Source organism: Scyliorhinus torazame, chromosome 25 (genome assembly GCF_047496885.1).
Source record: "Scyliorhinus torazame isolate Kashiwa2021f chromosome 25, sScyTor2.1, whole genome shotgun sequence".
Lineage (NCBI taxonomy): Eukaryota > Metazoa > Chordata > Chondrichthyes > Carcharhiniformes > Scyliorhinidae > Scyliorhinus > Scyliorhinus torazame.
Window position 1 is genome coordinate 11508433 of NC_092731.1, and position 26214 is coordinate 11534646.

Consider the following 26214-nt stretch of genomic DNA (forward strand, 5'->3'; position numbering starts at 1 on the left):
GGGGAGGGAAGGAGAGGTATCGAGACTAAGTGTGTGTATGTGGGGAGGGAAGGAGGTATCGAGACTAAGTGTGTGTATGCAGGGAGGGAAGGAGGTACCGAGACTAAGTGTGTGTATGCGGGGAGGGAAGAAGGTACCGAGACTAAGTGTGTGTATGCGGGGAGGGAAGGAGAGGTACCGAGACTAAGTGTGTGTATGCGGGGAGGGAAGGAGGGGTACCGAGACTAAGTGTGTGTATGCGGGAGGGAAGGAGGCACTGAGACTAAGTGTGTGTATGCGGGGAGGGAAGGAGGTACCGAGACTAAATGTGTGTATGCGGGGAGCGAAGGAGAGGTACCGAGACTAAGTGTGCGTATGCGGGGAGGGAAGGAGGGGTACCGAGACCAAGTGTGTGTATGCGGGAGGGAAGGAAGTACCGAGACGAAGTGTGTGTATGCGGGGAGGGAAGGAGGCACTGAGACTAAGAGTGTGTATGCGGGGGGAAGGAGGTACCGAGACGAAGTGTGTGTATGCGGGGAGGGAAGGAGGTACAGAGATGTGCTCTAACTTGGAACCCACGGTTTCCCCTATTACTTACACCAGTTGCCCCAGAACCTCAGATTGCCAAATATGTACCACAGCAGGAGTGCTGAATGTCCTGATAGAGCTGGGCTGACACTGAATCCACATCTTCAGCATTTACCCCGAAACCATTTCATAATTTTGAAATTCTTAAAACTCCCCTCTGGTAAAATAAACAAGCAGATGCTGAAGAGGACACTTGTAACTAATTTTTAATGCAGTACCATTTCTTGCTACAAGGAATGATAGCAATACACAGCCTGTATGTAGTACACAATAGACTAAACTAGCAGGATACAGTATAGGTACATGGAACATTGGGCGATATAGTTTCTGTATAAAACTGTCAAGTACAAACATCTGGAATTGGTGTACATTGTTGTTCCTTCAAATTCAGTTCCAATGCAGAGCAACATTCCAGGTTGTTCTCTAGCCACTGGTTAGAGAATGGGTCATGTTAAATATAAATTTATATATATTTTAAAACAATGTGAAATTAACCAAATAAAGCATGAACTATTAACATGTGAATCAAAAACTATATATACACATTTTACCCTTGCTGCACTCCAGCCCTCCGCCCCCAGAAGCTGCCTCCCTCCCCTCGGAGTGCCAGGCTACTCCGCAACCACAAATTAGGGCTTCACATTAGAAGCAAATTCCAAGTGCAGCAGGGTTCTCTAAAGGCAGGATGCATACTCTGTGCTCTCGCACAAAAATCCAAAGTAACTAAACCACTGCTTTAACGAAACACAAACCAAACTAAAAGAGGAAAAAAAATTAAAATGTCCCTGAATCAGTAGGAATTCAAAGAGGAACTGACCCAATCTGGAACGGTTTCCTGGATAACATTTTAAATATTTTAGCCCCCTCCGTCCCCTTGTGGAAAGGTCAACAGGTTCAGCCATTTTGTACAATGCTTTAAACATTTGTGCTGGTGAAACAGTGGCTCGATTTGGGTTTAAATGCAACTAGTTTGGGAGTTAAAATACTTTTGGTTTTCAGCAGTTTTCTCAGTGAATGGAAGCACTTTTTTCTTTACAACGGACCCATTTCATTAGAACCACACTTCATAAGACTGGCCAATTAGTTGGGTCGCTAAAACGACAAATTTCAATTAAGTTATTTAATGTCCTATAACAGGAGCGCCCAATCAAATTTGGGCCTGAAAAGTCGGTCATCTTCTCTGTGCACAAATTTTATTTGAAACTCCACATTAGTCATGCAATTGTCTCGATGCCCTGATTGTTCCAGTCGAGGAAACTTTCAATCAACACTGTTAGAACGTGAAGGGGCCTCAAAATATTGTAGCAGATTCCATCAGGCTGTTAAAAAATACTGGACAAAATTACGATGCTCAAGTCTTTCTATTCAAATTATTCTTAGAGATATATTTAAACCCGGTGTCTGTATTTGAATGGGATCGTAAGGTTTGACGTTTTCGCGGGAAATAAAAACTGAAGTACTTCTACCGCAAACCCCAGCATCAGACAGAATTTTTTTTGTTCTAAAATGAGGCCAACATTTCGTAGAAAATCTTAGCAAATTATAAAAACACTTTTACAACACGGTGGTTATTCTGCACTGTTGACAGGGGACTGGTCCCGGGAGCCAGACCAGGAGCGGGCCGATTTGGCAGGCGAATTTGATCGCGATCTCGATTGGGACGGTTTCCTGCGGCGTTTGACCTCAGGCGAGCGACTCAGTGAGCGCGACTCATTCCTCTGCCGCTTGGTATCACGAGCTGGTGACCGGCTGCGGGAGCGAGACCTGCTGCGGCTCGGCGAGCGGCTGGCAGATCGCGACACACTTCTGGAACCCTTGTAGCTGCGGGATCTTGAAGAGCTTCTAGAGCGAGATCGGGTCCAAGACCTGGAAAGACAAAGGAAGCAGTCAAAAAAATACAGATCATTCTAGAGTTCTCCCCTTAGATAGTAGTTATTAAGCTAACTTCGAGTTAACACATGCCACAGCGATAGGAAAATGTCAGGTTTGGCAGCACGTTTATAACAAGGAGACTCTAGACAGGACAGGACATGATACAATCTCATCTCCCCATTAGCTGTCCCCAATCGCCACAGCTCCAGTCAAACACTCTGTTGTGAGGATGCTGGGGCAAAATGAACACCGTATTGCAGACTACTAGCTCCAACTGCACAGAACGATCAATACAAGCTGGTTATATTGTTTTGATAAGAGTGAAGATGTCTCACAATGGTGGGTAATACCAGCCAAAGGCTCAACCCACACCTGGCAAGATGCTCATGTTTATAAGCCCAAAAACGTTTCTGAAAATGTGCAATACAGAAAAACAATTCTGTAATCCTAATATTAGTCAGACAACTTCAATTCCCAATGAATCAGCCCCTAAATGTACAAAGCAACCGCCCCACGGTGTGGTTACGGGTCAGATCACTGGATCTTCGATGACTAAATCTAGATTTGAAATAGAGGAAGACGCAGGACTCCAGGGCTGTGGAATTAGTTAGCATCACATAAACACAATGTTCAAAATGACTTATTTGAGTCTTTGTTTTTGGAGTTGGTTCTAATAGCCCCATGGTGGGGTATGTTCCTCAGCAATGGGGAGCCCTGGGTTTGTGAAGGGGAGACAGCTGAATACGAATATACGGAGGCTGCTAGGGGTAATGATGATGCCCCCACCAGAGGGGGAAGCGGAGATAGTGGTGGCGATGGATGCCGAGAAAGCATTTGATAGAGTGGAGTGGGATTATTTGTGGGAGGTGTTGAGGAGATTTGGCTTTGGAGATGAGTATATTAGATGGGTACAGCTGCTGTATAGGGCCCCGATGGCGAGCGTGGTCACGAATGGACGGGGGTCTGCGTATTTTCGGCTCCATAGAGGGACGAGGCAGGGATGTCCTCTGTCCCCATTATTGTTTGCACTGGCGATTGAGCCCCTGGCAATAGCATTGAGGGGTTCCAGGAAGTGGAGGGGAGTACTCAGGGGAGGAGAAGAACACCGGGTATCTCTGTATGCGGACGATTTGTTGTTGTATGTGGCGGACCCGGCGGAGGGGATGCCAGCGATAATGCGGATACTTGGGGAGTTTGGAGAATTTTCAGGATATAAACTGAACATGGGGAAAAGTGAGTTGTTTGTGGTGCATCCAGGGGAGCAGAGCAGAGAAATAGAGGACTTACCGCTGAGGAAGGTAACAAGGGACTTTCGCTACTTGGGGATCCAGATAGCCAAGAATTGGGGTACATTGCATAGGTTAAATTTAACGCGGTTGGTGGAACAGATGGAAGAGGACTTCAAGAGATGGGACATGGTATCCCTGTCACTGGCAGGGAGGGTGCAGGCGGTTAAAATGGTGGTCCTCCCGAGATTCCTCTTTGTGTTTCAGTGCCTCCCGGTGGTGATCACGAAGGCTTTTTTCAAAAGGATTGAGAAGAGTATCATGAGTTTTGTGTGGGCCGGGAAGACCCCGAGAGTGAGGAAGGGATTATTGCAGCGTAGTAGGGATATGGGGGGGGGGGCTGGCACTACCGAGCCTAAGCGAGTACTACTGGGCCGCCAATATCTCAATGGTATGTAAGTGGATGGGAGAAGAGGAGGGAGCAGCGTGGAAGAGATTGGAGAGGGCGTCCTGCAGGGGGACTAGCCTACAAGCTATGGTGACGGCCCCATTGCCGTTCTCACCGAAGAAATACACCACAAGCCCAGTGGTGGTGGCTACTCTGAAAATTTGGGGGCAGTGGAGACGGCATAGGGGAAAGACGGGAGCCTCGGTGTGGTCCCCGATAAGAAATAACCACAGGTTTGCTCCGGGGAGAATGGATGGGGGATTTGGAACATGGCAAAGAGCAGGAGTAACACAATTGAGAGATCTGTTTGTAGATGGGACGTTTGCAAGCCTGGGAGCGCTGACCGAAAAATATGGGTTGCCCCAAGGGAATGCATTCCGGTATCTGCAACTGAGGGCTTTTGCGAGGCAACAGGTGAGGGAATTCCCGCAGCTCCCGACGCAGGAGGTGCAGGACAGAGTGATCTCAAAGACATGGGTGGGGGACGGTAAGGTATCAGACCTATATAAGGTATATAGAGGGAAATGAGGGACGAGGGGGAGATTTTGGTCGATGAGCTGAAAGGGAAATGGGAAGAAGAGCTGGGGGAGGAGATTGAGGAGGGGCTGTGGGCTGATGCCCTAAGTAGGGTAAACTCATCGTCCTCGTGTGCCAGGCTAAGCCTGATACAATTTAAGGTGTTACACAGGGCGCATATGACTGGAGCACGGCTCAGTAAATTTTTTGGAGTAGAGGATAGGTGTGCGAGATGCTCGAGAAGCCCAGCGAATCACACCCACATGTTCTGGTCATGTCCGGCACTACAGGGGTTTTGGGTGGGGGTGACAAAGGTGCTTTCGAAGGTGGTGGGGGTCCAGGTCGAACCAAGCTGGGGGTTGGCTATATTCGGGGTTGCAGAAGAGCCGGGAGTGCAGGAGGCGAAAGAGGCTGATGTTTTGGCCTTTGCGTCCCTAGTAGCCCGGCACAGGATGCTGTTGATGTGGAAGGAAGCCAAGCCCCCGGGGGTGGAGACCTGGATAAATGACATGGCAGGGTTTATAAAGCTGGAACGGATTAAGTTCGTCCTAAGGGGATCGGCTCAAGGGTTCACCAGGCGGTGGCAACCGTTCGTCGAATACCTCACAGAAAGATAGAGGGAATGGAAAAGAAGAAGACAGCAGCAGCAGCCCGGGGGGGGGGGGGGGGGGGGGGGGGGGGCGGGGGAGGAACCAGAAGGACTCTCAGGGATGTTAGTGTATAAGTATAATATGTATAGGTTGTTGTTATAGGTAATTGTATACTGGACTGCTGAATTGTATTTTTGGAGAGTATTTATTTGGGACAAGGCAGTTGCCATTTAGTTTTGTTTTTTAATTTTAATTTTGATGTTGTTTATATATTATTTATTTCTTGTTTAAAAAACTGGCCAGTGTTATTTATATTGTTATATTACTGCGTAAAAGATACACAATGTACTGTTATGGTTGGCCAAAAATTTTGAATAAAATATATTTTTTTAAAAAAGCAATGGGGAGCCCAGTGTTAATAAACAGCTGAGCAATGCGGTCTCGTAACTGGCTGGTAAACTACAAAATCAGCTTGAGTGTAGGAGGTGCAGCTCAGTCTGCAGCCTGTCTATTCCACACAAGGCAGTTCACAAATAAGCAGCAATCATGCACTAGTAAACTGGAATTTACAGTCCCCTCCCCTCACACTACAAATGTCTTTCTAATTGGAATAAAACCGCCAAACATCCATTTTAGAAACATCAATCCAGCCGAGCAGAGTCCAAATTCACATCTGGCCAGTTTGCCCCCGTGCTGCTGGTTACCTGTGACGCCGTGGTTCCTCAATCAGCTGCACCCTCCGGCCACTGATCTCCTTCCCGTCCAGTTTATCAATTGCATTTTTCAAATCACTGTACGAAGCGAACTCCACAATACTGCAGCAAAACATAAACCACAGAACCGCAAAGTAAGATGGGGCAGCGTTAATTCAGGCGGACATTGGATGGGGAGAGCATTGACACAAAGGGGAATGTGGGAAAAACATTCTCTATATGCATTAATTGCAGCAAAAGCATTAATACATTTATTAGCATTTCAGCCCGTGTTTAAGCTTAATATTATGGGATACTCTGATGAGCCATAATTTCCTCTAGTTAAGCATCGGGGAAACCAAAACCATCATCGCCAACCTGCACCAAAAACATTGTGCTCTTGTCTCCGGCTCCATTCTCCGCCCTGGTCACTGCCTCAGGCTTACTCCCGAGACTGCACCGTCTTATTTGACTGGACTGAGCTTCCAACTCTACACTTTCTCCACCGCAAAGGCAGTCTACTTCCAGCATCACCCTTCAGTCATCTGCGGATGCAATCATGTGCGTCAGTCACTTCCTAACTCGGCCTCCCTGGTAGGGGAATAAACTGAAGAATTCCCTCAACACTTGCCAGCTTCCTCCAACCCGTTGTTATAAAGTTCACCGTTAAATGTGGTCAGCAGGGTTTCCAACAATGGTGATGCCTATCAAAATGTTCATTCTGACTCACCAGGCGCCCGTGTGTAGGGCCCCCACTCTCACGCCAATTGATTTCATCTCTTACCCTTCATTATTGTGGACTCTGTGAGCATCGGTGAACGTCACTTCACCAGCCTGTCGCATGATGTCCTTCAGATCCTACAAACAGGAAAATCCTTTAAAACTCAGTTCAGAGAGGAAGTTAAAAAGCACTGCACAGTAATATCAGTTACAACAGTCTCAGAATTGGGATGTCATGCTATGGGGCTTAGTTTGACTAAGTGAATTACAGCAAGTGATCGATACCCAGAGTAGCGGCTTTACCCATCAGTCTAAACAAGCGACACCTGCCTGGTGACAAAACCAGATCTAAAACTTGCCCGTTAACCATTCTTCATAGTGCAAGGAAGAATATGACCCCTCCAAAAAAATTAGGCACATGGGAGCACATTATGGACTGCGAGAGACGATTAAATACAGCAATTTTTCCATGCTGCAAGTCTGCGTTACAAAGCTCCAGTGATAAGACATCAAAATTCCAAAGTGGCCTTCATCACATCAGCTGCCTCGGTGACCAGACTTCTTTCAATTCACACTCAACCAAGTGAGGAAAACACCTTGGTTGCCGACAGCTCTAATCACTTCCAAAAATCATCAGCCACAGTGGGGGGGGGGGGGTCCTGGATCACTGTCCGTGAGGAGTTTGCACATTGTCCCCGTGTCTGCATGGTCTCACCCCCACAACTCAAAGATGTGCAGGGTAGGTGGATTGGCCACACTAAATTGCCCCTTAATTGGAAAAGAAAAATTGTATACTCTTAATTTTTTTTAATTCCCTCCCTGACTTGTTGATCGAATGCATTTGCCGTGCACTGCTCGTTCATTACTGCATCTTGACCACTGGCAGTACAGTCTCTCGATAAATCGAGCATTTTGTCACGGGTGGAAGGGGTAATCACTATGTAGTGCCCTGACTCCATTTCATTCACGCTACTCGCTTCAAATTGTTCAAATATTCATGCCATCTTATGTTTCAAGCCATTTAACCAGTGAGGCAGGTGATGATCGTCCAGGGGGGATTGTTGATCCCTGGAGGCATAAAATCTCCGAATATTATGTACAATATCATGACATCCCTATTCCACAATATTAAAAATACAATTAAATTTTAAATTAGCGCTGGGTTACCCAAACGATTACAATTTTAGGCAACCCTCCATGCCCTAACATGATGCATCTAAGCAAAGGGTACACCCACTCAATACAATACCCTCTCGATACAGCTTCTTGGGACATGGCCCTCCCTCAGTGGCACCGAATGTGCCTGCCACCCTGGGTTAAGTGTCACCAATAATCATGGGTTGTGTGAAGGCTCGGCCACCTCACAAGTCAATCTCCTGCCAAGCCTCCAAGCGAGATCGACACGTTTTTTTTCTTACACCAGGACGGGGGATGCGACAGGTGTCGACGCCATCGGTGACCCTAGGATCAGTACAACCCAGAACCCGCGTCCAGCTGCCTGAATAATCGTGGGAGCCGACTGGCAAATTAGTCAACACGGGACCTTTTCCAGAAACAGGACGCGACAACACGAGAAAAGGGAACTCCTGGTCAAAATGCGAATGACCTCACGACAAGCTGCTAAACAAAGGTTTTCAAATTTAGTCAAATGGTCATTCATTTCCAAACAATATTAAGCCATCAGATTTACATACAGTCTACATTCATCACAATTAAACTGGAGTTTCCATTAATATTTTAAATCAGAAATGTAATGGTTATTACATCCGTGCAGAATACCATTAGATTTCATCACACAAATGCTAATTAAATCAGATATGCCTCCCTGGATCATATTTTCACAAAAATAACCGAAAAACGCAAATATCATGCAACATTCTGGGTGGGTATTATCTACGTGTCCTTTTCTGAAAAGGCAGTTACCATTGGGGCTAAGGGCGAGAAGGTTGGGCAGGTCTCTGTGCATAGCACTGATCCACTGATAAGACAAGTGGCAACCTTTTTAGCAAGTATTCAAGCAGTAAACTATTGTGAAGTTTGTGGACAGGTTGGGGAGGGGAGGACAGACAGGGGAATGAAAAGCAAAAGTTTTTAAGGGTAAACCGCCCTAATCTGAAACTTGCTCTGCAACCATAGTTACCCAGACAACTTCAGGATTTCCTCACATCAAACTCCCAATGTCAAACTATAGAACACCATTCACACTGACAGAATGGAGGTCAGAACGTTGTGAATCATTAAAAATAATTATATATGCAGGAATGCATTGGCGATCAAGGCTCAGTTGTTCAATGAATCAAAAGTACAGATGGTGCCGTACAATGGTCCTTTAACACATCAGTCTCAAGATTGATTAGCCCAATCATTTCCCGGCATCAGTACCCAGGAGCTGAGGTGAGATCAGGACTCCATTTTGGAGAAATGTTTTACAGTCAGGCATCTCATAAGCCACTCGATCAAGGACAATGTAGACAGCGATCTTGGGAGCAAATTTCTCACCTTCCACTGGTGTACGACACAACACCTGCCTAAAATTCCAGGGAAAGTGTCCAGGCAAACTGGTTCGGAGAATGTAAAGCATATTTATCCCAGAAGCCAGAAAGATACAGAGTCCATTGAAGAACTTTTAAAAGATTATTGCTCGGGAATCATGTGTCAAGAGGCTAGAGTTAAAAACTTTTAAGAGTGGTCACTGCTGACATTATTCCAGAGTGGTCTCAAAGGACCTACTCTGATTTCTTTAGAATATTTACACACACAAATGGATAGACAGCGCCACATGCAGGTTAATGTAGGCTAGGGTTATATTTATGAAGTTATGATCCATGTATCTTTAAGCACACATACCCAGAAGAAATATATATTTTTTTAGTTTGCTAAATTCATGTCAACTTTTTACATTAGAATATCAGAACCCACCTGCCAGCTAACACGGGAAGAGAGATTCTTCACAATCAGTCGATAGTCAGTACGAACAGGAGGTCCATATCTGAAATTGCAGTAAAGGAAACCATTAATTAAAAGCAAAAAATGCCAATATAATAGCGAATACAGGTTGCAGGTTCAATTCTGGTCTGTGTAGAATCAACCACCTCCACTGAGGAGATGGCAAGGATCCTGGAGTCTGCTTCAAGGTGAGAAGTCAACCAGGGCTCATTCAAGAGATATCTGCATTGCTGCCAAAGCCTTTTTTGATGGCTGAACCCCAATTGCTTACAGTGGTGACAGAGAGCAACATCTTAAACTGCTACAGCCAGTAGTGAAGGTACTGCCAGAGAGTGGTGTTCGAGAGGAGGCGCCAGGATTTTTGACCCAGCAATTGAAGAAACAACAAATGTAGTTTCAAGTCAGGATGGCTTGGGAGATGGTTCAGAAGGGAAGCACAAGATGAAGTGAGGGGTGAAGACAAGAGTATGAGAAGAGACTGGCAGCTAATAGTGTAGCGCGAGGAGATGGCTGATTTGGAAACAAAGAAGGGAATATCGCACGGAGCCAGAAAGGATAGTTGAGATATCTGCATCTGTCTTTACCATGGATGCTGTCCAAATCATAATGAAAGTATTTTCAGAATGAAAAAACTGTTGTTTTTGAGAGTAGGGAAGGTAGGGAGTGGGATTGCTCAGTATCAAGGCCACTGCTTTTCTTGATCCATATTAATGATCTAGACTTGGGTACACAGGGCACTTCAAAACCAAGCCACTCTGTGAACTGTAAGGATAAACGAGAGGAGATAGGCTAGTGACTGAGCAGAGACGTGGCAATGAAATCTAATGCAGAGAATGATGAAGATGATTCATTTTGATAGAGAGGAGAGTCAAAATGAAAGGGGGGGGGTGAATCATTAAAGTTGGCAGGGCAGATTGAGAAAGTAGTTAAAAAAGCATGTGGGATCCTCATGTCTGCGTGGGTCCCACCCCACAATCCAAAGATGTGCAGGGTAGGTGGATTGGCCACGCTAAATTGTCCCTTAATTGGAAAGAAAAACATTTTAAAAAACAGCATATGGGATCTTGGGCTTTATAAATAAATGCATAGAGTACAAAAGGATAAGATTTATTTTAGAACACTGGTTCAGCCTCAATTGCAGATTGTGCCCAGTTCTTGGTACCAGCGGGTGCTGAAGATTTGAAAATGCTCGAGGGATGAGAAACTGAGTTATGTAGACAGAGTGCCAGCCCTGATGGACTAAATGGTCTCCTTCGGTGCGGAATGGTGATCCCATGCGCCTGCTGGAAGTTGGGACTGAAGAAAACAGCCCAGCGACAGCAAAGCAGTGAAATCCTCACTCACTTTCTCAGCTCAAAAGGTGAAGGATGGCCAGTTTGGCGAGTTTGCTGACCCCTGCACCCCCTCTCCCAGCTTGAGCGAGTGTGTTCTGGGGCGGGGCGGGGAGGAGAGAAACAAGCAGCAGATGTCTCAGATCAACGACCTTCAACTAGAACTGGAAGATGTTACAAGACGAACAAGGTGCAACTCAAGGCAGGGGAAGGATCGATAGAACAAGACAAAGGAAAAACGGAAGTGGTGCGTGATAAGAGTTTATTCACTGGATACCAAGGGAAGATGCTGGGGTGGGGCAGTGGGGCGGTGCAAATGGTTACAGTGAATGCCAGAGGGCGAGGGAAGCAAAGAAGGTTCCCGGTGGCAGGAGTGGGCATTTCCTTGCTGTTTGTACAGTTCCTGAACGCCAGTCTCATGTTTAAGCATTCCCTGCAAATTTAGAGACTGCACTAACACCCCCAACATCCAGGCAGACACGCTGAACACTCCAGCATTTCCTATGCCCCCCACCCTCCCCAATCCATCCCATTTACCTGAGTCCACTGCTTCGCTCACTTCTGGGGCGGTAATAGTTAAATCTTCCACCAAACCTGCCCCCTCCTCTCCGAGGTGGTGCCTTTGCAAGCTCCACTGTGATCCTAGAGTTTTAAAAAGCAATTCATTGAAACCAGAAAAGCTACATATATGTACTAGTTGCAAGCAAGATAACGTTGAAATTGTACATCATGTGCTTATCCAAGCACAATACGGAAATGTAAACCAGACATTTTACTGAATAAACATTCTTTGCAGCAGAACACAAGTTACAACTGATACAAGGAAACCTGTTAGTTAGATATATCCTCAATCATTTTGAACGATTACTAATAAAAGCAGCCCCATGAGTTCAGAGGCTGAAGGCGGCACTGACCACAGACAAGAAGGTGCCCAAGTCCACACTGATGAGCCAGCCTTTTCCAACCACAGACACTAGACCCTCGGAGACAAGAGTTCAGAATTGGGCTTAGCTACAAGGCCGAATGATGCAGAAATGGAACTCAAAGGTAAGACGCTACAGAGCAGGACGGGAAAAACAATGAAGAGGTAGCGGTGAAGGTTTTTGGCAACTTGAGAATATTACAATACAGTGCAGAGGAGGCTCTTTGGCCCATCGAGTCTGCACCGACGCAGGCAGTGCAATCCAGAACGTCACCACCCTCTGGGTAAAAATGCTTTTCCTTAAATCCCCCCTAAATCTCCTGCCCCTCACCTTGAACTCGTAACGGACCCTTCAACTAAGGGGAACAGCTGCTCCCTAGGGCAGCACGGTAGCCTTGTGGATAGCACAATTGCTTCACAGCTCCAGGGTCCCAGGTTCGATTCCGGCTTGGGTCACTGTCTGTGCGGAGTCTGCACATCCTCCCCGTGTGTGCGTGGGTTTCCTCCGGGTGCTCCGGTTTCCTCCCACAGTCCAAAGATGTGCAGGTTAGGTGGATTGGCCATGATAAATTGCCCTTAGTGTCCAAAATTGCCCTTAGTGTTGGGTGGGGTTACTGGGTTATGGGGATAGGGCGGAGGTGTTGACCTTGGGTAGGGTGCTCTTTCCAAGAGCCAGTGCAGACTCGATGGGCCGAATAGCCTCCTTCTGCACTGCAAATTCTATGATATCCACCCTGTCCATGCCCCTCAAAATCTTGTCACCTCAATCTTCTCCGCTCCAGCGAAAACAACCCAAGCCTATCCAACCTCTCTTAACTGTTCCATCCAGGCAACATCCTGGTGAATCGCCTCTGTACCCCCTCCAGTGCAATCACATCCTTCCTATAATGTGGCGACCAGAACTGCGCACAGTACTCCAGCTGTGGCCTCACCAAAGTTTTATACAACTCCAACATGACCTCCCTGCTTTTGTAATCTCTGCCTCGATTGATAAATTCACCACCCTATTAACCTGCCCTTCAGCCTTTAGAAAACTATGGATAAACACGCCAAGGTCCCTTTGTTCCTCGGAACTTCCCAGTGTCAGGCCGTTCACTGAATACTTCCTCGTCACAATACTGCTTCCAAAGTGTGCTTTGCTAATTTCTCCATTTAAACTCTATGCTGTATAGAATGTTTACCCACGTATCAGTCCCATGATCAATTAAGAATGGAAAACAATCTATTGAGAAATGAGTGTTTCTCCTGATAAATTCGACAAGTGCGCCAGTCAACTTCCTGTAGAGGGTTTGTCACCTTCAATAGATGTTAACATTTTGGGACCAGGAAGTCTACTGTTACTATTGAAGCCCGAAATCTGGTCAACACACACATGAATCATGAAACTCACCACAAATCTGAAGGGTTCAGGAGGCTGATGGAATTTGCACCAAGATTTGATTATATTTTTTTCCCCCTTCGCACTGACCGCATTCGACCCACATTCGGATATCCTCACACCCACGCAGCTCGCAGGCAAAAGGAGTATAAACACAGGCTAACCTCTCCCCACTTTAACCAAATCGCTGTCTCAGCTGCAATCAGCAGACTGGGAATCAAACCCAATGCTTAAAATGTGCATTAACCTTCAACTTGGTGTATGCGAGCAGTATGTTTGAAGGACGGTTAAAATGTCAGTTGTTACAACTAATGGTATCTTGAAGTGGCAATTAGATATTCCAGCTCCTGTAAAATTTAATTTGGAACATCCTTGGAAAGCCGCTGGATAAATTTCCTATTAGATACTGTTCAATGTAAATACAAAGAATTGTGATTATTTGCTGACTAATTGAAAACCCACCTCTCCCGGAACAGCTCCTTCCCGTTCAGCTCATAAACGGCATCATCTGCATCTCGGGCGTCATCAAATTCCTAAACAAGGATAGCAAAAATCAATTCAGTTCATTCAACGACTAAAATTGGTAAACAGCGTCAGAAAATTAATGGCTTTCGTACCAGATTCCCACCCCAGAGGCACAAAATCAAATTCTACCAGGACAAGAAAAAAACAGAATCGGTTCAATTGGTGCGTAAAAAAACAAAGACAGCGGGTTCAGCGACATCCTCCATGGAGAGAGTACACTGCCCAATCGCACACGGTTGCCTTTTAGTATCTCAATTGTCCCAACACGGCAATGGGATGAACAATAACCGTAAGGGAATAAAGGGCGGGAAAGTGGAGCTGAGTCCACAAAAGATCAGCCATTATCTCATTGAATGGCGGAGCAGGCTTGAAAGGCCACATGGCCGACTCCTAGTTCTTAAGTACCAAGAATGTTCAAATCCCGAGAACAAGTCAGAAAAACGGTTTAGACACCGCATGAGAAAAACTTAGCATTTTACAGCCGAAAACACAATGTACCCTTTATCATAGTTCCTCTAGCGGATCACTAATCAAATCAGAACCAACCACCCCCTTTTTCTCGGTTAGCTGAAATGATAACCCCCCTGTAGCACATAGGGAAAGGGAGTTTGAGAACAGAGGATCATACAGCTGCAATCAGGTTAGTGGTGTAACATAGAGGGAAATCTCTTTAGGATAGTAACTGGATTGTTCACATCACAACAGCAAATTAGTCAAGGCTGCTCACTCAAACCTCACTCAAGCTTAAAAGAAAATTAATCAAATGGAGGGGGGGGGGTGATGGAGATAAATTATAGCAGACATTCAATTAAGCCAATAAGAAAGGAGAACTAGCCGTTGCTGCTGGGAGTGTTTGAATCTCAGAATAGCCAATAATGTTTGTTTTTTAATCTTACTGCTGGATACGAGACAAAGCCACATGTCGCACACACTACAATACTAAGGGTCTCAACTTCTACAAGACGGATTTTTAAAATTCAGCCCAATAGCTGTCAGATTGACCACTTTGCATATTTAGGCTGTGTGTTTGCAGAAGGATGGTCTGGCCGTAAAATGGAAACACACACACAAACACTCCCCGTAAAATTCAATGCCATCAACTTCACTGAGCACCCTGCCCCAACAACATCCATTAATCACAACAATCTAATTGGGCCAACCACAGAAATGATGTGGCCACTGAAGCCTTTTTAAAGCAGCAATAGTACAATGGTACATCGGAGCTGGTTTAGCACAGGGCTAATTCGCTGGCTTTGAAAGCAGACCAAGGCAGGCCAGCAGCACGGTTCAATTCCCGTACCAGCCTCCCCGAACAGGCGCCGGAATGTGGTGACTAGGGGCTTTTCACACGAACTTCATTTGAAGCCTACTTGCGACAATAAGTGATTTTCAGTTTCAATAACGATAGGCGTCACTTTATTTGAGAAGAAAAACAGAATAAAACCAGGATAAGAAAACAAGTCACTTACATCACATTACTTAAATAAAGTTTATTAAGCAATGAATTCTACTAAACTCACCTGGGAAATCAGCTACAAATATTTGTATATGTAGGTGCAACCACGCAGGAGGTGTCACAGCTGTACTGAGGGAACATTCAAATCCTGCTGCAAGCAACAGCCCCAAAAAGTCCATCTCTTGTTTTTGTTTAAAAACACAAGAATAATTTTATGTTTCAAAACATCTATGAGAGCAGCACAGCTTCCTGAACACTGAAAAGACCCCCCCCCCCAACAAATGGCAAAGTACTCACCACAAACCCAAAGCCTCTCTTCAGGTCAATTTCACGAATCCGTCCATAACCTTTGAAGAACTTTTCCACATCCCGTTCTCTGACCTGAGGGCTCAGGCGACCAATGAACACGCGGCAACCGTTCATTTTGAACTGCTGATTTTATGAATCCTGAAAGAAGATTACAATTATGTTGCGGTGTCAAGAGTGGAATTTCGGACAGACTGGATGCGTCTTACCAGCTACCAGAGAGAAGCATATGACCACTGGTCCAATGAGACACTATGGCTCAATAGGTCACATGTAGATAACTTGTAATCAACTTAAGGTCAGGTTGGCAACTTGCCCAATTTCAATTTGTCTCCATTTAACAGTACGATACAAGCAGAAAAAAAGCATCTACTCCAGCCTGTGTTAAACAGAAATACATCCAAGCTTTGAATGTCTACACACTGTGTCCTGCAAGATTCTTTTCAGCTAACCAGTCATTAACCCAGAGCAATTTCCACCAATTAACTTCAGGGCACCTCAGGACACAAGGCAGTGCATTCACATAGCAGCACCTTTAAATAGGCTGGACAGTATCTGTGACTGCTCTGGGCGACACAGGTACAAGTGAACAATGAGACAAAGGATCTGTAAATTATGGAGTGTAAATTTGAATTAATGTTCCAGGCATTAACAACTGGCTCAGTTATTTGTATAACCCTGGGCATCGCATTTCCATGTTGTAGCTCAACAACTAGGGACCAATCTCATACGTTTTAACCCACCAAGTGGACACCTCAGTTAAGCAACTCTTAAGGTCAACTCAAACAATCAGATTGTTCAAAATTCACCACATGGCACATCAATCTTTGGATTAGATAACATCCTGCAGACAGATGTTAGAATCAGGGTGAGCAAATACATCTTGCAACACCTTTGGCACTGAGTGCACTGGAAAACACAGCAGCCTCCATTCTGACTAAGACCCTAAGAACGAGTAAGTGACACCCCCAATTATTTGTCCAGCCTCCCCTAAATGCAGAAAAGGGCAACGGTGCAAAATTCTGAATAATCCCAGAGCCCTCCGGCCCCAAACCACTGACACCCCCTCTCCCCCAAACCCGCTCAACCCCTCTCCCCCAAACCCGCTCAACCCCTCTCCCCCAAACCCGCTCACCCCCCCTCCCCCAAACCCGCTCACCCCCCTCTACCCCAAACCCACTGACGCTCACCCCCCTCTCCCCCAAACCCACTGACGCTCACCCCCCTCTCCCCCAAACCCGCTCACCCCCCTCTCCCCCAAACCCGCTCACCCCCCTCTCCCCCAAACCCGCTCACCCCCCTCTCCCCCAAACCCGCTCACCCCCCTCTCCCCCAAACCCGCTCAGCCCCCTCTCCCCCAAACACGCTCAGCCCCCTCTCCCCCAAACACGCTCAGCCCCCTCTCCCCCAAACACGCTCAGCCCCCTCTCCCCCAAACACGCTCAGCCCCCTCTCCCCCAAACACGCTCAGCCCCCTCTCCCCCAAACACGCTCAGCCCCCTCTCCCCCAAACACGCTCAGCCCCCTCTCCCCCAAACACGCTCAGCCCCCTCTCCCCCAAACACGCTCAGCCCCCTCTCCCCCAAACACGCTCAGCCCCCTCTCCCCCAAACACGCTCAGCCCCCTCTCCCCCAAACACGCTCAGCCCCCTCTCCCCCAAACACGCTCAGCCCCCTCTCCCCCAAACACGCTCAGCCCCCCTCTCCCCCAAACACGCTCAGCCCCCCTCTCCCCAAACCCACTGACGCTCCTCTCCCCCAAACCTGCTCACCCCCTCTCCCCCAAACACGCTCAGCCCCCTCTCCCCCAAACACGCTCAGCCCCCTCTCCCCCAAACACGCTCAGCCCCCTCTCCCCCAAACACGCTCAGCCCCCTCTCCCCCAAACACGCTCAGCCCCCTCTCCCCCAAACACGCTCAGCCCCCTCTCCCCCAAACACGCTCAGCCCCCTCTCCCCCAAACACGCTCAGCCCCCTCTCCCCCAAACCCGCTCTCCCCCAAACCCGCTCACCTCCCTCTCCCCCAAACCCGCTCAACCCCTCTCCCCCAAAACTGCTCACCCCCTCTCCCCCAAACCCGCTCACCCCCCTCTACCCCAAACCCACTGACGCTCACCTCCCTCTCCCCCAAACCCACTGACGCTCACCCCCCTCTCCCCCAAACACGCTCACCCCCCTCTCCCCCAAACACGCTCACCCCCCTCTCCCCCAAACACGCTCAGCCCCCTCTCCCCCAAACACGCTCAGCCCCCTCTCCCCCAAACACGCTCAGCCCCCTCTCCCCCAAACACGCTCAGCCCCCTCTCCCCCAAACACGCTCAGCCCCCTCTCCCCCAAACACGCTCAGCCCCCTCTCCCCCAAACACGCTCAGCCCCCTCTCCCCCAAACACGCTCAGCCCCCTCTCCCCCAAACACGCTCAGCCCCCTCTCCCCCAAACACGCTCAGCCCCCTCTCCCCCAAACACGCTCAGCCCCCTCTCCCCCAAACACGCTCAGCCCCCTCTCCCCCAAACACGCTCAGCCCCCTCTCCCCCAAACACGCTCAGCCCCCTCTCCCCCAAACACGCTCAGCCCCCTCTCCCCCAAACACGCTCAGCCCCCTCTCCCCCAAACACGCTCAGCCCCCTCTCCCCCAAACACGCTCAGCCCCCTCTCCCCCAAACACGCTCAGCCCCCTCTCCCCCAAACACGCTCAGCCCCCTCTCCCCCAAACACGCTCAGCCCCCTCTCCCCCAAACACGCTCAGCCCCCTCTCCCCCAAACACGCTCAGCCCCCTCTCCCCCAAACACGCTCAGCCCCCTCTCCCCCAAACACGCTCAGCCCCCTCTCCCCCAAACACGCTCAGCCCCCTCTCCCCCAAACACGCTCAGCCCCCTCTCCCCCAAACACGCTCAGCCCCCTCTCCCCCAAACACGCTCAGCCCCCTCTCCCCCAAACACGCTCAGCCCCCTCTCCCCCAAACACGCTCAGCCCCCTCTCCCCCAAACACGCTCAGCCCCCTCTCCCCCAAACACGCTCAGCCCCCTCTCCCCCAAACACGCTCAGCCCCCTCTCCCCCAAACACGCTCAGCCCCCTCTCCCCCAAACACGCTCAGCCCCCTCTCCCCCAAACACGCTCAGCCCCCTCTCCCCCAAACACGCTCAGCCCCCTCTCCCCCAAACACGCTCAGCCCCCTCTCCCCCAAACACGCTCAGCCCCCTCTCCCCCAAACACGCTCAGCCCCCTCTCCCCCAAACACGCTCAGCCCCCTCTCCCCCAAACACGCTCAGCCCCCTCTCCCCCAAACACGCTCAGCCCCCTCTCCCCCAAACACGCTCAGCCCCCTCTCCCCCAAACACGCTCAGCCCCCTCTCCCCCAAACACGCTCAGCCCCCTCTCCCCCAAACACGCTCAGCCCCCTCTCCCCCAAACACGCTCAGCCCCCTCTCCCCCAAACACGCTCAGCCCCCTCTCCCCCAAACACGCTCAGCCCCCTCTCCCCCAAACACGCTCAGCCCCCTCTCCCCCAAACACGCTCAGCCCCCTCTCCCCCAAACACGCTCAGCCCCCTCTCCCCCAAACACGCTCAGCGCCCTCTCCCCCAAACACGCTCAGCGCCCTCTCCCCCAAACACGCTCAGCCCCCCTCTCCCCCAAACACGCTCAGCCCCCCTCTCCCCAAACCCACTGACGCTCCTCTCCCCCAAACCCGCTCACCCCCAAACCTGCTCAGCTCCTCTCCCCCAAACCCGCTCACCCCCAAACCTGCTCACCCCCAAACCCGCTCTCCCCCAAACCCGCTCTCCCCCAAAACTGCTCAACCCCTCTCCCCCAAACCCGCTCACCCCCCTCTACCCCAAACCCACTGACGCTCACCTCCCTCTCCCCCAAACCCACTGACGCTCACCCCCCCTCTCCCCCAAACACGCTCACCCCCCTCTCCCCCAAACACGCTCACCCCCCTCTCCCCCAAACACGCTCACCCCCCTCTCCCCCAAACACGCTCAGCCCCCTCTCCCCCAAACACGCTCAGCCCCCTCTCCCCCAAACACGCTCACCCCCCTCTCCCCCAAACACGCTCACCCCCCTCTCCCCCAAACACGCTCAGCCCCCTCTCCCCCAAACACGCTCAGCCCCCTCTCCCCCAAACACGCTCAGCCCCCTCTCCCCCAAACACGCTCAGCCCCCTCTCCCCCAAACACGCTCAGCCCCCTCTCCCCCAAACACGCTCAGCCCCCTCTCCCCCAAACACGCTCAGCCCCCTCTCCCCCAAACACGCTCAGCCCCCTCTCCCCCAAACACGCTCAGCCCCCTCTCCCCCAAACACGCTCAGCCCCCCTCTCCCCCAAACACGCTCAGCCCCCCTCTCCCCAAACCCACTGACGCTCCTCTCCCCCAAACCTGCTCACCCCCTCTCCCCCAAACACGCTCAGCCCCCTCTCCCCCAAACACGCTCAGCCCCCTCTCCCCCAAACACGCTCAGCCCCCTCTCCCCCAAACACGCTCAGCCCCCTCTCCCCCAAACACGCTCAGCCCCCTCTCCCCCAAACCCGCTCTCCCCCAAACCCGCTCACCTCCCTCTCCCCCAAACCCGCTCACCCCCCTCTCCCCCAAACCCACTGACGCTCACCTCCCTCTCCCCCAAACCCACTGACGCTCACCTCCCTCTCCCCCAAACCCACTGACGCTCACCCCCCTCTCCCCCAAACACGCTCACCCCCCTCTCCCCCAAACACGCTCACCCCCCTCTCCCCCAAACACGCTCACCCCCCTCTCCCCCAAACACGCTCAGCCCCCTCTCCCCCAAACACGCTCAGCCCCCTCTCCCCCAAACACGCTCAGCCCCCTCTCCCCCAAACACGCTCAGCCCCCTCTCCCCCAAACACGCTCAGCCCCCTCTCCCCCAAACACGCTCAGCCCCCTCTCCCCCAAACACGCTCAGCCCCCTCTCCCCCAAACACGCTCAGCCCCCTCTCCCCCAAACACGCTCAGCCCCCTCTCCCCCAAACACGCTCAGCCCCCTCTCCCCCAAACACGCTCAGCCCCCTCTCCCCCAAACACGCTCAGCCCCCTCTCCCCCAAACACGCTCAGCCCCCTCTCCCCCAAACACGCTCAGCCCCCTCTCCCCCAAACACGCTCAGCCCCCTCTCCCCCAAACACGCTCAGCCCCCTCTCCCCCAAACACGCTCAGCCCCCTCTCCCCCAAACACGCTCAGCCCCCTCTCCCCCAAACACGCTCAGCCCCCTCTCCCCCAAACACGCTCAGCCCCCTCTCCCCCAAACACGCTCAGCCCCCTCTCCCCCAAACACGCTCAGCCCCCTCTCCCCCAAACACGCTCAGCCCCCTCTCCCCCAAACACGCTCAGCCCCCTCTCCCCCAAACACGCTCAGCCCCCTCTCCCCCAAACACGCTCAGCCCCCTCTCCCCCAAACACGCTCAGCCCCCTCTCCCCCAAACACGCTCAGCCCCCTCTCCCCCAAACACGCTCAGCCCCCTCTCCCCCAAACACGCTCAGCCCCCTCTCCCCCAAACACGCTCAGCCCCCTCTCCCCCAAACACGCTCAGCCCCCTCTCCCCCAAACACGCTCAGCCCCCTCTCCCCCAAACACGCTCAGCCCCCTCTCCCCCAAACACGCTCAGCCCCCTCTCCCCCAAACACGCTCAGCCCCCTCTCCCCCAAACACGCTCAGCCCCCTCTCCCCCAAACACGCTCAGCCCCCTCTCCCCCAAACACGCTCAGCCCCCTCTCCCCCAAACACGCTCAGCCCCCTCTCCCCCAAACACGCTCAGCCCCCTCTCCCCCAAACACGCTCAGCCCCCTCTCCCCCAAACACGCTCAGCCCCCTCTCCCCCAAACACGCTCAGCCCCCTCTCCCCCAAACACGCTCAGCCCCCTCTCCCCCAAACACGCTCAGCCCCCTCTCCCCCAAACACGCTCAGCCCCCTCTCCCCCAAACACGCTCAGCCCCCTCTCCCCCAAACACGCTCAGCCCCCTCTCCCCCAAACACGCTCAGCCCCCTCTCCCCCAAACACGCTCAGCCCCCTCTCCCCCAAACACGCTCAGCCCCCTCTCCCCCAAACACGCTCAGCCCCCCTCTCCCCCAAACACGCTCAGCCCCCCTCTCCCCAAACCCACTGACGCTCCTCTCCCCCAAACCTGCTCACCCCCTCTCCCCCAAACCCACTCACCTCCCTCTCCCCCAAACCCGCTCACCCAAACCCGCTCACCCCCCTCTCCCCCAAACCCGCTCACCCCCCTCCCCCCCCAAACCCGCTCAGCCCCCTCTCCCCCAAACCCGCTCAGCCCCCTCTCCCCCAAACCCGCTCAGCCCCCTCTTCCCCCAAACACGCTCAGCCCCCTCTCCCCCAAACACGCTCAGCCCCCTCTCCCCCAAACACGCTCAGCCCCCTCTCCCCCAAACACGCTCAGCCCCCTCTCCCCCAAACACGCTCAGCCCCCTCTCCCCCAAACACGCTCAGCCCCCTCTCCCCCAAACACGCTCACCCCCCCTCTCCCCCAAACCCACTGACGCTCCTCTCCCCCAAACACGCTCACCCCCAAACCTGCTCACCCCCCCTCCCCCAAACCCGCTCAGCCCCCTCTCCCCCAAACCCGCTCAGCCCCCAAACCCGCTCAGCCCCCTCTCCCCCAAACCCGCTCAGCCCCCAAACCCGCTCAGCCCCCTCTCCCCCAAACCCGCTCAGCCCCCTCTCCCCCAAACCCGCTCAGCCCCCTCTCCCCCAAACCCGCTCAGCCCCCTCTCCCCCAAACCCGCTCAGCCCCCTCTCCCCCAAACCCGCTCAGCCCCCTCTCCCGCTCAGCCCCCTCTCCCCCAAACCCGCTCAGCCCCCTCTCCCCCAAACCCGCTCAGCCCCCTCTCCCCCAAACCCGCTCAGCCCCCTCTCCCCCAAACCCGCTCAGCCCCCTCTCCCCCAAACCCGCTCAGCCCCCTCTCCCCCAAACCCGCTCAGCCCCCTCTCCCCCAAACCCGCTCAGCCCCCTCTCCCCCAAACCCACTGACGCTCCTCTCCCCCAAACCCGCTCACCCCCCATGCCCCTCCCCCAAACCCGCTCACCCCCCTCCCCAAACCCGCTCACCCCCCTCTCCCCCAAACCCACTGACGCTCCTCTCCCCCAAACCCGCTCACCCCCTCTCCCCCAAACCCACTGACGCTCCTCTCCCCCTCTCCCCAAACCCACACACCCAAAACCGCTCACCCCTCTCCCCCAAACCCGCTCACCCCCCTCTCCCCCAAAACCCGTCACCTCCGGATCTCCCCCAAAACCACTCACCCATCTCTGCCAAACAGTCACCCCATCTCCCCCAAAACCACTCACCCCCATCTCCCCCAAAACCACTCACCCCCATCTCCCCCAAAACCACTCACCCCCATCTCCCCCAAAACCACTCACCCCCCAACTCCCCCAAAACCCCACACACCCCCAAAACCGCTCACGCGCCATCTCCCCCAAAACCACTCACCCCATCTCCCCCAAAACCACTCACCCCCATCTCCCCCAAAACCACTCACCCCCCAACTCCCCCAAAACCCCACACACCCCCAAAACCGCTCACGCGCCATCTCCCCCAAAACCACTCACCCCCCATCGCCCCCAAAACCACTCACCCCCATCTCCCCCAAAACCACTCACCCCCCCCATCTCCCCCAAAACCACTCACCCCCCCCATCTCCCCCAAAACCACTCACCCCCCCATCTCCCCCAAAACCACTCACCCCCCCCATCTCCCCCAAAACCACTCACCCCTCCATCTCCCCCAAAACCACTCACCCCCCCATCTCCCCCAAAACCACTCACCCCCCCATCTCCCCCAAAACCACTCACCCCCCCCATCTCCCCCAAAACCACTCACCCCCCCATCTCCCCCAAAACCACTCACCTCCCATGTCCCCAAAACCACTCAACCCCCCATCTCCCCAAAACCACTCACCTCATCTGCCCCGAAACCACTCACCTTCTCATCTCCCCCGAAACCACTCACCTCCCCAAAATCCATCACCTCCCGATCTCCCCCAAAACCATTCACCTCACCATCTCTCCAAAACCACTCACCTCATCTCCCCCAAACCGTAAACCCATCTCCCCCAAAACCACTCACCTCATCTCCCCCAAACCCACTCACCCCCCTCTCCCCCAAAACCACTCACCCCCCCATCTCCACCCAAACCACTCACCCCCCCATCTCCCCCAAACCACACCCCCCCATCTCCCCCAAACCACACACCCCCATACCACTCCCACCCCATCTCCCCCCAAACCCCCTGCCCTGTTCATAGAATTTACAGTGCAGAAGGAGGCCATTCGGCCCATCGAGTCTGCACCAGCTCTTTGAAAGAGCACCCTACCCAAGGTCAACACCTCCATCCTAACCCCATAACCCCACCCCACCCAACACTAAGGGCAATTTTGGACACTAAGGGCAATTTTGGACACTAAGGGCCAATCCACCTAACCTGCACATCTTTGGACTGTGGGAGGAAACCGGAGCACCCGGAGGAAACCCACGCAGACACGGGGAGGATGTGCAGACTCCGCACAGACAGTGACCCAAGCCGGGAATCGAACCTGGGACCCTGGAGCTGTGAAGCCATAGTGCTAACCACTGCGCTACGTGCTGTTGACACCTGTTTCCCTGCAGGTGGTTCCTGGCATCCTGACATTTGTGTCTTGTCCCCCCAAAAAACCGACCCCATGGGGGGGGGGGGGGAAGGTTCCAGAAACAGTTGCAGCAGGAGCAGGGGGGGAGGGGGGGAGGAGGGGGGAGGGGGGGAGGGGAGAGGAGGGGAGAGGAGGGGGGAGGGGCTCCCCCCACCCCCGACCCCCAGGCCCCACCCCGACCCCCACCCCCAGGCCCCACCCCGACCCCCACCCCCAGGCCCCACCCCCACCCCCAGGCCCCACCCCGACCCCCACCCCCCACCCCCGGGCCCCACCCCGACCCCCCACCCCCGGGCCCCACCCCGACCCCCACCCCGACCCCCACCCCAACCCCCGGGCCCCACCCCGACCCCCACCCCCGGGCCCCACCCCGACCCCCACCCCCGGGCCCCACCCCGACCCCCACCCCCGGGCCCCACCCCGACCCCCACCCCCGGGCCCCACCCCGACCCCCACCCCCGGGCCCCACCCCCGGGCCCCACCCCGACCCCCACCCCCGGGCCCCACCCCCGGGCCCCACCCCGACCCCCACCCCCGGGCCCCACCCCGACCCCCACCCCCGGGCCCCACCCCGACCCCCACCCCCGGGCCCCACCCCGACCCCGGGGCCTACACCCGGCGGGCGCCTGTCGGCACCAGCTGGAGCGGCGGCCCGCGGACCCAGCCCCCCTCCCAGCCCGGCCCGCGGACCCAGCCCCCCTCCCAGCCCGGCCCGCGGACCCAGCCCCCCTCCCAGCCCGGCCCGCGGACCCAGCCCCCCTCCCAGCCCGGCCCGCGGACCCAGCCCCCCTCCCAGCCCGGCCCGCGGACCCAGCCCCCCTCCCAGCCCGGCCCGCGGACCCAGCCCCCGCTCACTGGCTGTGTGGCTGCCGCTCTCCCGGTGCCGCTGGCCCGGTGCTGGTGTGTGTGCTCCTGGTGCCGGTGCTGCTCTCTCGGTCACGCCAGCGTCACGCTGCGGTGGAACGGGGCTACCCGAACTGACCGCCAGGGGTTGCCTTGTGACGTCACTACAAGTCCGTGCGCCCCGCCCCCTGTCAGGCTCTGCCCGTCTCTGATTCGCCTCCACTGCTCCCGCCCTCCTGTCAGTCACATCCCGCCTCGCCCACTGCCGGTTTCAGCCCGTCTCTGATTCGCTAACGTCTCTCCCGCCCCCCTGTCAGTCACGGCTTGGCGCCCCGCCCCCTTCCTCACATCAGTCACAGCATTCCGCCCCCAGGCACTCCCAGCCCCGTTCTCCTGTCAAGCACTGGCACCCCCGCCCACCTGTCAGTCACTCCCAGCCCCGCCCTCCTGCCAGTCACTCCCAGCCCCGCCCTCCTGTCAGTCACTCCCAGCCCCGCTCACCTGCCAGCCAACCCCGCCCTCCTGTCAGTCGCTCCCAGCCCCCCCTCCTGTCAGTCACTCCCAGCCCCCCCCTCCTGTCAGTCACTCCCAGCCCCGCCCTCCAGTCAGTCGCTCCCAGCCCCGCCCATCCAGTTCCCCCCCTTCCCTCCTCTGAGGCCCCCAGTGCCCAAAAAATAGTTTTTCTTTCTATTTTTAAAATAAATTTACAGTACCCAATTCATTTGTTCCAATTAAGGGGCAATTTAGTGTGGCCAATCCGCCTAACCTGCACATCTTTGGTTGTGGGGGCGAAACCCACGTAGACACGGGGAGAATGTGAAACTCCACACGGACAGTGACCCGGGGCCGGGATCGAACCTGGGACCTCGGCGCCGTGAGACTGCAGTGCTAACCACTGCGCCACCGCGCTGCCTCGCAATAAAATAGTTTTGATTTTGGTTCCTATTTCCCATTCCTAGAGGTGGCAGAATTCCCGATCCTTCGGCTATGCTGCAATCCAACTTTTTGTCAATAACCCCACGCTGGGAAGTGCCAGTGACCTTCTGGTGGCCCTGGGTCCCTGAAGGACAGGTCGATACGGGGGTTAAGACGGCAAAGGTTATGGATAAGGATGAGACAAAGGATAAATTTAGGAAGAGGGGCGGGACGGTGGCACTGTGGTTGTCGCTGCTGCCTCACAGCGGCTGGGAATCGGGTTAAATTCCAGCCTTG

At 53.6% G+C, this 26214-nt stretch overlaps 1 protein-coding gene across 1 annotated transcript; it reads right to left on the bottom strand.

The window, feature by feature from the left end:
- Window positions 1-755: 755 nt before the first annotated feature.
- Window positions 756-25145, bottom strand: LOC140402308 (serine/arginine-rich splicing factor 5-like). Its single transcript, XM_072489990.1, has 8 exons — window positions 25015-25145; window positions 15487-15636; window positions 13671-13741; window positions 11446-11550; window positions 9551-9620; window positions 6696-6769; window positions 5924-6034; window positions 756-2433 (listed from the first exon to the last, which is right to left on the bottom strand). Exons 2-8 carry the CDS (start codon window positions 15610-15612, stop codon window positions 2136-2138), a joined length of 855 nt encoding a protein of 284 aa, XP_072346091.1. The 5' UTR covers window positions 15613-15636; window positions 25015-25145; the 3' UTR covers window positions 756-2135.
- Window positions 25146-26214: the final 1069 nt, after the last annotated feature.